Source organism: Dermacentor variabilis, unplaced genomic scaffold (genome assembly GCF_050947875.1).
Source record: "Dermacentor variabilis isolate Ectoservices unplaced genomic scaffold, ASM5094787v1 scaffold_12, whole genome shotgun sequence".
NCBI lineage: Eukaryota > Metazoa > Arthropoda > Arachnida > Ixodida > Ixodidae > Dermacentor > Dermacentor variabilis.
The window spans coordinates 13,431,964-13,445,502 of NW_027460280.1; the positions used below are offsets into that span (position 1 = coordinate 13,431,964).

Consider the following 13,539-nt stretch of genomic DNA (forward strand, 5'->3'; position numbering starts at 1 on the left):
GCAGTGGACAAGTCGCTAATTGCAAAATGACATGGATGCTGAATATCTGATTTAACTTTCAAGGTGTAAGAGAAAGATAAATATGCTCTTTGTAGATGAAGAGACCATTCGTTGGATTCAACGTACAGGCTCTCTACAGGGCTAGTCCTGAAGGCACCTGTAGCAAGACGGATACCCAAGTGGTGAATCGAATCTAACATCTTCAAGGCACTAGGCGTAGCAGAACTATACACTATAGCACCATAGTCAAGGCGTGACCTTACCAGACTTTTATACAGGCTCAAAAGGCATCTTCTGTCACTTCCCCAGGATGTACGGGACAAGAGCTTCAGAAGATTCATTGTCTTCACGCACTTCGCCTTCAGATATTTCAAGTGGGGGATAAATGTTAATTTAGTGTCTAATATGAGGCCCAAAAATTTATGTTCATGGCTCACTGGGAGCTGTTGTCGATTAAGATAAATAGCGGGTTCAGGTAATATACCTCTTTTGTTCGAGAAGAGAACACACGTGCTTTTTTGCGGGTTTAATTTAAACCCATTCTCGTCAGCCCACATTGACAATTTGTTTAGCCCAAGCTGCACATGTCGCTCACAGATGGAAAGACTACATGATTTAAAACCTATTTGTACGTCATCTACATACACAGAATAAAACATTGTACGTGGTATGATAGTATAAAGTGAGTTCATTTTTATAACGAATAGAGTGCAGCTAAGCACGCCACCTTGTGGTACACCTGTTTCCTGTGTAAATAGACGAGATAGCACATTGCCAACTCTGACGCGGAACGTGCGGTTAGACAGGTAACTTTGGATGACATTCAGCAAATTACCTCGGACTCCCATTTCGGCCAGATCACGGAGAATTCCGAACCGCCACGTCGTGTCGTAAGCCTTCTCCATGTCAATAAATACTGACAAAAAGAACTGCTTATGTACAAAAGCATCGCGAATATTGGACTCGATGCGGACAAGGTGATCAGTTGTGGATCTACCTTCCCTGATACCACACTGTAGGGGATCTAACAGTTTGTTACTTTCAAGAAAATGAAGGAGACACCGGTTAACCATTTTTTCAAAGAGTTTACATAGGCAACTTGTCAACGCTATAGGCCTATAGCTGTTGACTGAAGTTGGGTCCTTGCCGTCTTTTAGTACTGGAACAATTATTGCTTCCTTCCAGGCGGATGGAATGTACCCGGCAGAGAACACAGAGTTGAAGAGTGACAGTAGTGTTTTGTGGGTTTCAGGGTGTAGGTGTTTGATCATTATATACAATATTCTGTCACTTCCTGGAGCGGACTTGTTACAGCCATTCAGCGCAGCCTTAAATTCCGCCATGTTAAATAGGCGGTTGTAAGGTTCGTTGCTATTTCCTTTCCGACTCAGAGGCAGTCGTTCCGCTTGTTGCCGGTATCTCAGAAATGTGTCTGAATAGTGGGATGAGCTAGAAATCCTTTCAAAATGTACCCCTAGAGAGTCGGCTTGGTCAATGAGTGTGTCTCCTTGTGTATTTACCAATGGTAGAGGATGAGTTTCGCGGCCTTTTATTTTGTTTACCCTGTTCCAGGCTTTTCCCTCGTCTGTATAAGAATTAATACTAGAGATGTATTTTTGCCAGCTTTCCCTTTTGGCAAGGCGACGCGTTCTTCTACCTTCTGATTTTATTTTCTTGAAGCTAATCAAGTTCTCGGTAGTTGGGCAGTCGCGAAGGCGACTCCAAGCCTTATTTTGATTTTTGCGGGCTTCCTTACACTGCTCATTCCACCAAGGAATACGCCGTTTAGAGGGTGATCCATTCGTTTGAGGGATACATATTGATGCAGCATCAGTTATAAATGCCGTCAAATAAGATACTATATCATCAATTGAGAGAGTACAGATCTCATCCCAGGTCAAATGTGTGAGCTCTCTGTATCGTTTCCAGTCAGCACAGTCGACCTTCCAACGTGGCAGATGTGGGGAACTCTTATCGCCTTTTGTTAATCTTAGGATAATTGGGAAATGGTCACTCCCATATGGATTTTTAATCACGTCCCACTCCAGGTATGGAACTAGTGTACTTGATGTTATACTTAAGTCAATGGATGAGAACGTTTTGTTAGCCACGCTGTAGAATGTGGGTTCTTTTTTGTTTAGTAAGCATGCATTGGAGGATAAGAGGAACTTTTCTAATAAGCGCCCTCTCGTATCACAACGAGAATCTCCCCAGAGGGTGTTATGTGCGTTTAAATCACCTACTACAATGTAAGGTTCGGGGAGTTCTGCGATAAAGCTCTGGAATTCTATTGTGGAAAGTTTATGGCATGGAGGGATGTACAGAGAGCTAACTGTTACTAACTTATCAAATAGCACGGCTCTGATTGCCACTGCCTCATGGGACGTTTGCAGATGTAAATGTTGGCAGGCGATACTCTTATCAACTATAATAGCAACACCGCCTGACGAGGCGAGAGCGCCACTGCGATCTTTGCGGTAAATGGCATATTGTTTGAGAAAGTTAGTATGTGAAGGATTGAGGTGTGTCTCTTGCACACACAGCACCCTTGGATTAAACCTGCGCAGGAGTTCCTTAATATCATCAAGATTATGTAATAAACCTCTCACATTCCAATGCATTATCTGTGTGTCCATATTGGAAGTGTTTTATGGTGTGTGTCAAGAGATATTAGGTTGGCTGAAGGGACCTTTCCAGGCCCCTTGATGCGGGGTATTTCTTTTTTCTTGGCGCGCTCCAGGGAGCCACGCCGTTCCTTCGGCGTCTGAGACGCCGGAGAAGTTTTTGTGACATCCATCGCCTCGTCAGAGGCGCTGGATGACACCCGCTCAGCGGGCACGCGCGGGGGTTTTTCGGGCCTGTCTGCACGAGCAGTGGCCCTGGGACCAGCAGGCTCGGAAGTCTGCTGGCCCTTCGTGGTAGGGGGCGGAAGAGCAGTGACTGCTCCCGCCAGGGGGGCTGATGGCGTAACCGCCGTCACACTCCGTGTGACTTGCGCGGCCGCCAGAAGATGTGGCACTGCCCCCCGGCGCGTCACATCACTGTAGGACGGATTCGATTGGTTGTTGACACTAAAACGCTTGCGCGCTTCTGGAAAAGAGATGTTTAGTTTTACCTTCAGTTCGATTATTTGTTTTTCTTTCTTCCATGACGGGCACGATCGCGAATAGGCGGGGTGGTCTCCGTCACAGTTAGCGCAGTGGGTTGTGGAAGAACAGTTGTCTGAAGAGTGGTCTTTAGATGCACATTTTGCACAAGTGGCACGCCCTCGGCAGCTCTGAGACCCATGCCCAAAACGCTGACACTTGAAGCATCGGCGCGGATTGGGAATGTACGGTCGTACGCGTAGTTTACAATATCCTGTCTCTAATGAATCAGGTAGTTCACTTGTTCCAAATGTTATTATTAGATGCTTTGTTGGAATTTCCTTGTCGTCACGCCTTAACTTAATTCGTTGCACCTTTACCACGTTTTGGTCTTGCCATCCTTCCAACAGCTCGCTCTCACTAAGATCAAGGAGGTCGTCATCAGAAATGACACCACGCACAGTGTTCATAGACCGGTGGGGGCCCACAGATACAGGAATGTCACCAAACGCAACAAGTTTCGTCACTTTGCTGTATTGGAGCTTGTCACGCACTTCCAGAAGAAGGTCGCCGCTTCCCATCTTAGTTACTTTGTAACCAGAACCGATTGCTTCTGTCAGGCATTTTGCGACCACAAACGGGGATATTGTACGGACTGTCTTGGTTTCGTGTTGACTATGTATTACGTGGTACTTGGGAAATATTTCTTTTGGTTTGAAGAGAAAGTTGAAGGTTTCATCGGTGCGCCCCCTCTTGAGGGAGCGATCAGGGAGTGTGGGGAAATTTGAAGCCATATATAGGATTACTGTATTCGGAAGGAATGCCCGCCGCCCACCTCGGAGCCCAACCTGGGGGCGTCACAGGATTAGAAAAATTCTATTCTGCGTACGCCAGCGGTACGTTCCCACTATAACCTAATATATATATACCCAAGACTGGTAATATTACACAAGGTTAACCCTTGCCGCCCAGAAATATGGAAGTAATTAGAAGTGAAGAGAAGACAGGAGAGATGGAAAAGTGGGAGAGAAAGACGAAGATTGGAGAGGAGGACAGGAAAAGGCGACTGCCGATTTCCCCCGGGTGGGTCAGTCCGGGGGTGCCGTCTACGTGAAGCAGAGGCCAAAGAGGCGTGTTGCCTCCGCCGGGGGGCCTTGAAGGTCCGAACACCCGGCATCGGCTCAACCCCCAGGATCCCCCTTTCCCCGGACACGGCTAGGCCGCGCACGGCTACACGCGGGAGGGTCCAACCCCCGTGTGCTCGGGTACGTGGTGTCGCAACACACCAAACGCCTGCTGACGCAGACGCCCGGGGCTAAGTAAAGCAGTTGCTGCCCTGACAAAGTCCCCTTTTCTGGGCTTAAAGCGACATTTCTTGTCCGACAACTGCTTTCCATCCTTGCAGAGAAAGATTTTTTATGCAGTGTACTTAAAAGAACCCAGTCAGAGAACAAGAGGAAATAGGAGGTCGCGTGAACAGCCCCGAGTCACTCCTTCCACGCGGCTGATGATCTCTTCAGTATCTGTCGTGTCGCTTGTGTGCGTGTCTGCGTGACGTGTTCATGGTTGTCGGAATCTGTGTAAAACTTGAGCGCTCATTATATTTTTCTTTCCTCCTAGACCCTGGTGTCTTAGCGATAACGCATGACGACCGTTCGATCTTTGATACCTACCTGTGGAGTGACTGGACTCAAATGTCAATGAGCTTTGTGGCTGCTTGATGAAAACTCCAGCACACGCATTCCACTGCAAAATCTGATCCTAAATATAAAAAAATGACTTCTTGTCTCACGATTTCAGCCACCCAATTGAGGCTCTCCGAATATTCACACCAGGTGTTGTAACTGATAAACGCCTAAGAGCCTAACTGCCGTGCACTTGTGAAAGCCGTGTACACCAGGACCAAGGGCTCACCTGGACCTTGGCCGTCATACTTGAACTGCTTGAGCTCCATAGTAGCGCTGTCCTTGAGAAACACTTGGGTGGCCTGGGCCTCATGCGCCTTGGTTGCCAGCGGGCCTAGGCTCTGCTCTCGAGGCAGTTCAAAGCCGCTTGGTATGCTCACGTGGCCGAAGTTCGCCTGCATCAAAATGCCCGTGGACTCGAAACATGCTCCCAGCATGCGTATGTCCTACAAATATTATAGCCGTTTGTTTACACATTATTGCAATATTCGCCCCACACCCATAATACAACAGCCTGATTTGGCGGGCGCAACAACACGTATGTGATTATACATGATAACAGTGTTGACCGAGGAATGAAAACTCTCAGGTGTATCGATCTCCGCGGCCTTCCTGATGAAAAAAAATACCTTCTCAAATGCCTCTTTCTTTTTTCGTTCTAGATTTTTTCAGAAACCTTGCCTTGTGGAATAATCGCTTGCATTTGCATTCTTTGCAATGCACAGCAACATGGCTGCCATACCCATGTATTACGTTACAGGCATGCTGCCTGGCTCCGTCCTCAAATCATTAATGTGTTTGACCTGTTTGATAGCGTTCTTGCCTGTCTCTTTGTTTTTCCTTCCCGAACATTGTTGCGCTGTACCTACGTGAATTATCTATAATGCGTACTGTTATGAGCAATATGAAAGGGAACACAGGAACGCGTAGAAAACACCCTCAGACCCAGCTATAGGTGACACGTCGCGGCCGCCGTCGAAAACAAAGTGGAAAGGGGACGCTGTTCTAACAACTGTTCGCACTCCCGCCGTGCGTCTGCAAAGTGCGGAACTTCGCATCGCCAGCAGACAGTGATAACACTGTTAGATATTGCGTCACTGGTAACTTTTTGCGCCGAATCGTTACAAAAGGTAGCACTGATCCTTACTTCGCTATTGATTTATGGTAAATCTTGTAAATCGAGAAAAAATGGGCTGTAAGGGTGAGTTCAACGTAAGTATATTGGCGCTTGCCGAATATTAAAGAGGTATTGAAGCAAATGAAATAAGGCAATAGCGTCATCCCAGCTTATGCTCGTCCTTTGTTTCTCTCGTTGGTGGCCTAATAACGCGCCATGCCACCGCCAACTTGAGCGACGGCCTCCATTCTTTCGAGCACAGACGCGTAGAGAGCCTCGATGAATGCGGGATCACACTGAAGGCGCCTTCACTCATGTTCTGTTGCTGCCCATAGTTGGTCGGAGTTCGCAAATTTTAGAGACCTCTTCGAAAGGTTCACTTTCATACGGCCCGAAACGTACAACATAGTGTTCACGTCGGCACCTTTCGCGCACCACCGAAGTTGCATTACCCCTCGCTCTTCCAAAAGGCGTGCCACGTCCTTCGATGTATGAACGGCAGACAATTATCCTGCTGAAGAAAATAACACCCACCCGAGTGCGGCCCGTTCAACACATAGGGGACCATCTGGTGTTCGAGCAGAGTGCAATACACAGCACTGGTGAACCTCCCATCAGTTCTCACCAGTGGGCCTAGGCCTTCGTGGGAAATCGTCAATTCTTGGATAGTCTGCGGACTAAAGCGTGTGCTTTCGGTCCACCATAGTCTCTTTTGTTGGTCCCAGCGGCTCGAGAACGTGGAATCATCAGAGAAAACCCCATACTTCCACTCGCTCTCGCTCCAGCTTCGGTGTTCAGTAGCGAACCACAGGCGAGCTGCTTTGTTGGCTGCGGTGAGCAGAGCTTTCCCTGCGGCGATGCGACTTTGCAGTCCTGCTTCTCTAAGTCTTCGTCGTACCGTGCTGTGTCGCTCAAGTTGTCCAGGCAAAGAGCCCCTCGACCGTCGTTTGCACTTTCAAATGGTTTGTCAATGACGGCAGCCACGATGCAAAAGTCTTGGTCGTTTATTGTCGATCGGGGTCCTCTGCGGTGCGGCGCATCGTTTATACGTCCTTCGTCTCGGTAAGCCATCCGGTTGACCATTTTCAATGGGCGGCCTATCATGAGAAGAATATTGCGCTGCGTATACTCTCTTTTAGACATTTCTATTATATCTTCCCGCTGTTTATGAGGCACTCGAGGCATCTTGAGGCTACAAAGTCACAGTTGATTGCTCTGCGTGGGCCGTTGTAGTGTGACGCGTGAATTTTTCTGAACGAACTTGGTGGAACAAAGTCGCACGAGAGACAGTTTATCAATTAATAATTTATTGAATTATTCATTATTTAATCAATTATTCTATTCGTCTGCCGTCATTGGTTCGAGCGCCGCCGCTGTTCGAGGTGCCACTGACAACTGGGTGCGTCGATTCAAATAAAGAATCGGTTTTAAATACAGGGCAAGCTTGGCCTAAGAGTACTATCAAGCGGTTGCTCAAAGAAGAAAAAAGAATGAATGAAACAAAGGAAAATAAATCGCTGTAAGTCACTGCGACGATTACCGTCTTATCAGCTGTCAGACGATACCATATTATCGGTGAAATGACGTAAGCTGTTGCTTTGTAGAAATGCCAGCGTGGCAGCGTGGTGGGAGTGCCAACAGTTAGTGGAAGAGCGCCCTTCTTTGCCCCTTTGTTTTTCACAGGGCCATCCGCGTGTCGGTCCGAGTCTGTTTCGAGGTTGTTTGCCACGCGTTCCTGTGTTCCCTTTCATATTGCTCATAATAGTGCATCCTGCCCTCCGCTTAGACCTTTCACAAAATATGTGTGTTACAACATTAACCGAAAGATGAGCAAGGTCAGCGAGGTCATTGCCGGCTGCCAAAAGCGCGTCGCTCGGACAGCGAGGCCCAGCGCAAAGCTCGCGAAGTCGCGTGGCGAGGGCTGCGCTTGCGAAGAGAAGACAGCAGTGTCCGAGTCGCGCAGGATTCGCATTAAGTGCGGCGTAGACTAGGCATAAACTAAAAAGAAATGATAAAAGATCTCTTCATTGAAGAACCATCCAGTGTTATTAAAGGGAATTCGATTCTTCTTAAAATTAATGTTTACTTCAATTTTGCTCGTCAAGTTACTCTTTCACATTCTATCTTCAAGTGCCGAAAATCAAAGGGGCGTTCTACAAGTGTACGAAAAAATAATTCTGTTGGACGCTTGGTAGCCGTTCGACTTGTTCGGCTCGCCACCCAGAGAGATGAGCTTTCTGCAGTGTGTACACGCGAGCCCTGGCTGAAGCGGCGCCAGCCCACTCTCCACCAGGCAAATGCTTCACACGTAGTGGACAACAAATATCGGTTCGGTTAAATCTCTCAGGTGCTCCGTAGAAACGCTTACGCACTGTTGTGGCCACTTGAGGCACACTGTGTGTGGACAAAAACCGGCTTTGGGAACGGTGCGTCCTTCTGACACGTGAGCAGATCTCTCTGAACTGGCATCAAAAGAATCTCTCCCAGTTCCGTTTGACTTGGGGTGACAAAACAAAGAGTTTCGCTTAAACCAACTGTGCAATACAGATTGCGCGCAACCAATCAAAGTTACTCGTAGAGTTTTATTTATCTGACCGGGCTGTTTAATTAAGTCTCACTATAATCAAGATTATTACGATAATACGTGCCACTTCGTAAAGCTTATTCGCTCTCTCAAAACTGCCGTGAACGGGCTATCAACCTGTTCTTTAAGCGAAGCGTTTTGTAGCCGCTTAGTTTCCCTAATTCGGTGTCTGCTATCGACTTGCTACGAGCACAATTCCATATTGCACATTGACGCCGAGTGGCAGGGCTCGCTCAATAAGAAGGAAATTACGTTGGTTGGTTTCGAAACCGGTTCCCTCAACCCAGAAGCGGACACAAAAGGAAACACCTCTTCCAATTTCCCTCAGCCGTTTGTAGTGAGAACGCGCGCGTATCTGACGATACGCTGGATCGTCAGTTGCGCGCGCGCATCTGAGTCGCTGCTGTGGCGCCCTGTGGCTCGAACGCGCTTGTTCTGTAAGTGAGCGACGCGCTCGCCATGGAAACGCTCAGCACGTGACAAAATGTGCCATTCTGCCTTGTTTGCCCCGTACAATGTTCACCCAAGGTGTGTGCCATCTGCATTACATCATCAAAATTGCGCCTCCTGGAGGTGTTGACTCTTCAAATACGGTATCTTACGAAAGTGTTCTTACACTGGCAGACGTCGTTTGGTTGTCACAACGGCAAGTATGATGTGCGAGTTGCCATTCCACAGCGTAGTTGAGAACTACAAGTGAAAAATTGGTCTCAATTACACCTTTATGATAGCAAAACGGAAAAGGCGTCACGGCAGAAAAAACGGAACAGAATTTTCTCCCGGTATATTTTGGACATAACGCTGGCGTCATAGCAGATGCCTCTCTTGGAGGGACAGTAGTTTTGGTAGTGCGACAGTCAACTATTGTGTTGCCGTCATAACAGACGTGATTATGTCTCCGCGGAAGCAATGTCTGCCACAAGTCTGACTTGTTGCTCTGACAATTGGAGTCGTCCTTTCCTATTAACAGAAATGTGTCAGTAATAGACAACATATTCAGGACAGATACTATAGTTTCTCATTTTGGGACATTGTCAGCCGTCTATTTAGTGTGCCGTCCTGCGCAGTACCTAGGCACAATAGAAGCAACAGTCCCCAGTAAAGATTGCCCTGATCTCGCAGAAGTGTCCAGCAAAACTCCCCACATGCCTCTCTCGAAACTCGCGCGAATAGAAGCCCTCTCTGGCCGTGACGACCTGCGGGACGAGGTGCACCCCGACCCCCACTCGGCCAGCGATGAAGGTTAGCTTGTGTGACTTGAACGCTGTCCCATGTGGACGGGTAGTTTCGGCTGTCAATGCCATTTAACGGCGCGTCCATATATGATGATAATTTCTCTTCACCTCTGAAACGGGCCAGCGACAAAGAGTCCCTGATGGAGCTAATCACGTATTGTATGCATCCATTGCAGCTAGTCTGGCATTTTGTCCATCTATACTCTACCTTTCTTTAGTCATTAAAACCTCTATCTCTAACTGTACGGGAACCTATGACTGTAACGACTCCAGCTCCATCAATATATACCCTGCTTTTCAATAAACAGCTTTCTATCTGTTCCTTGCTTTCTTTCCACCGATACTCTAAACGTCTCTAGGACTGCTCAGCAATTAATTATGCTACCTGCTTTGAACCCCAGTGCTTCTGGAAGGTTAACGCTCCATACTGGTACTGTAGGGTGAATATTTTGGCATTACATTACGATGAGCTGAGTCGTCTCCGGACTTTTGCTGCAACGTACACAGGCGCCTCATCCTTTTGCGGATATTTGCTCTGCTATGTTTTTTGTTCTCAATCAGTCAAATTGGGGTTAAAATAGCAAGGCACAGCCAGCAGTGGTATTGTACAGATTTTCTGTCCTGATTTCTTTCTTGCCATATTTGTAAATATCATTGGTCTTGTTTCCATCGTTTGAATACAGTTTAGCGCCTCTTTTTCTCGCACTTTCTTTCTTATGACTCTGGTTGTCCATTTAAGCTTTCTTTGTTTGTGTATTTTATTTGTAGAATACGTTCCAAGGAACAGGTTCCTACATGGGGAATTCAGTAAGGGAGGCATAGAGCCAAGTAAGCACATAAAAAGTGGCAATCTCGTGAGAATATGAAGGTAAAGAAAGAAAAAACACCAGCCACGCACACAGCCTAAGAATTACACAAACATATTAGCGACATACAGCTGCATATCAGGGCAATAAAAAACCACTCTATAAGATTATAACAAACGTATTACAGTACAAGGAAAAAGTAGGAAAATTAAAACCGTACAGTGAGTTGAGTGAGTGCCTGAATTTTTCATAGTCTCCGCAACTATGTTATCGGGGTGGCTGTTCCAGAGCCGCATGCCAGGCGGAATTGCAGACTAGTTGAATGCTTCAGTTTTACCGTAGATGCGCGTGAAGCTGATTGTGTAATCTGTGTGACGTGTGCGATGACGTTTGTAGGCGTAGGGGGCGTTTGTTAGCGTGGTGACAAAAGGGCGCGACGATTACTTAGCAGCTGAGGTGAAAGCTTTATTTGAGTTACGCTAGAATGGTAGTCATAATGCCGAGAAATAGAACGTGCGGCTCTATTTTGGATTGATTCCAGCATTAAGTGATCTTGGTGGGAAGACCAGACCAGAGCGGTGAACTCAAGCCGCGGGCGACGAATGTTTGAAATGCCAGTTTCCGGATAAACTTAGGCGAGTTTCGAAAGTTGCGGCGTAGGTAACCGAGTGATCGAGAAGCACTGGCACAGACGATGGCAATGTGACAAATGTGAAATATACCTCAACTCACACCTCTAAAATCAAAACGTATTAATTCACACCTTTTGATCCTCTATAAGGTGGTCGACGGCCTTATATATTGTCTAACGCTTCTTGATCATGTGCAACTTCCCGTACCGCAAAAGTATGCCCGGCAGCATTCCGCGTTTTCTGCGTGCCCATGTTGCATTAGAGACTGTCGCATGGCTCGACTCCAAAAAACATGTAACAAATACTCTGCCTGCATTCACGTATTTCAGAGTTCACTTCCTGTGTTTTGTATATACGCAGATAATCATGTTGTATGATTAACTCCCTTTTACGACCTCTTCCACGTATTCTGTTTTCCTATATGTTTTTTTTCTCTATCTCAGACTGTTTTGTCTACCACATTTGTCTTCTATGCATTTTTGTCTCGCGGATTACTTGTTAATTGCAGCAGTATAAGCTTCATAGCTGTTCCTGGGAACTATATTTGATTGATTGAGTGATTGATTGATTAATTAATTTATTTATATTATTTCTTGCCGAGGTGTAAGGGACACAAAGTAGAAAACTGGCAGTCAAAACATAGTGGCAAAGCGCATTCAGTACTCGCGTCATGAAGCTATCCTTCCCAATTTCGTCCTGCCATGACAACTCGCTACCACGTAGTCAAGAGAAGCCTTACCCCAAACTTTCGGCAGTAGATTCCCAGGTACTGGTAGTCGGTGATTTTCTTTGGCAGGGTGAGGAGCACGCGGGCATTTTTGTAGGCCTTCAAGACCGCCGAGCTGCAAAACGAGAATGGTTTGCTACGTAACTAACACTGCCTGGTTTAACAATGTTTACACGGTGAGGGCCAGCACACTGCACGCACACACACGAATGCATGAAGGCCATCTGTGCAATCTGTAAGGTTGTCACCCCAGTCGGCTCTCCTATTTATAAAAGTATCATCGCGTCCTAGTGCACACTTACTAATGTATTATGTGCTACATGTGTAACCAACGGATACAGCCGTCTCTAATAAAACTGATTTATTCTAGGCGAACCTGGTGGTGCGAGGGAACTCAAGATGCTCGACATCAAGAGCGCTCGACCCCCTTTCATTTCCTTTTTCGAACATCTAGTGCCGGTCATGCGATTCTCCTCCGCGGAACCAGCTCTCGGTGTGGTGGCGCGCGCTGTTCGGCGTTGTTGTGCGGTGCACTTGTTTAGTGTGGCGGCTTTTTGGGCCACGTGAAGAGGTCTTTATGTCGAGGACACAACAAGTGCCAATACAGCGGGCGCATCAGTCCTTGTGTAATGACCGTCTGTTAGGTTAGGACAGCCGGCGCTCCGCCGAGAACCGTTCTGCGCGCATTGGCCCGACACGTGGTACTAGGCAGACGCCGGCTTGCGCAAACTGATACCCGCGCGTACCCACGGAGCAATGGCACTGTGCTGATGTGTTGTCACTGTTCGCCGGAAACTTGACGCCGTCGGGCTCCTGCACTGCAGGCCGCCAGTTGGTCATCCACGTGTCCCGCCTGCACAGACGAGCAGGCGTCTCCGCTCGAATATTGGTCACGATGGACGCATAAAATTAACTAGCACATACGCTGTGCCATTTTGCTAACGTATACATGAAGCTTGAGATGCTGACGCGGGTGTCTTTTAAAAGAACAATCGCTTTCACGGTGCATTTCTGCTGCTTTACTGTCGTTTACGGGATGTTTGTTGTGCGACACAATGACGGCAGGTCCTCTTGAACAATGAGGTCCCGATTTCTTGTTTTCCGCGCTCGAACTCTCCCCAGACGCCGTCACACCGCTAATTGCGTCAACGCTAAAAATGGAATCGGTGAATATGTATTTATATGCTCACACATAACTTAATCAGAAAATGCACGTGAACGACACGCACGGAAGTACGTAGCAGAATAATTGAAAGCCATTCCAGCAAATCAGGGTGGAACACACTGCTGTAGATATATTTCAAAAAAAGGTCATTATGAAGTGCTAGGTTAACAAACAGTGCCTAACCATTGGGACCTCACACACTGTGAGTTAGTTTGGTAAAGGGGCCCACCCCTCGGGCTTGGTGAAGTAACATAGTCCGTGGGTAGCATACGCTGCTGTGAACCTCTCAACCAAGTTTTGCTGTTGTAGGCGGTGCATGGAGCTCGAAAGCGGATCGCCAAATAACCTTTTCCCTCAAATGCTCTCTTTTCAACAGGAGGCCCTATCTTCTTCTGGACGCTTTTTTATTTGGTCATTCTTATCTATTCGCCCGTAGCTGACGTCAAGCTGCGGTCGGCTACGTGGCGTAGATACCGCGGCCGCCGCGGGGTGCCGCCACGAG

General features: G+C 47.3%; 1 protein-coding gene across 1 annotated transcript in view; it reads right to left on the bottom strand.

Moving 5' to 3' along the window:
- LOC142566289 (protein Skeletor, isoforms B/C-like) overlaps positions 1-13,539 on the bottom strand; it is a 201,724-nt gene that overhangs the window by 103,467 nt on the left and 84,718 nt on the right. Inside the window, exons 4-5 of the mRNA XM_075677183.1 lie at positions 11,885-11,987; positions 5,001-5,166 (exon numbers count right to left, since the gene is read on the bottom strand). Coding sequence (XP_075533298.1) covers positions 5,001-5,166; positions 11,885-11,987 — 269 coding nt within the window. The remainder of the gene's footprint in view (positions 1-5,000; positions 5,167-11,884; positions 11,988-13,539) is intronic.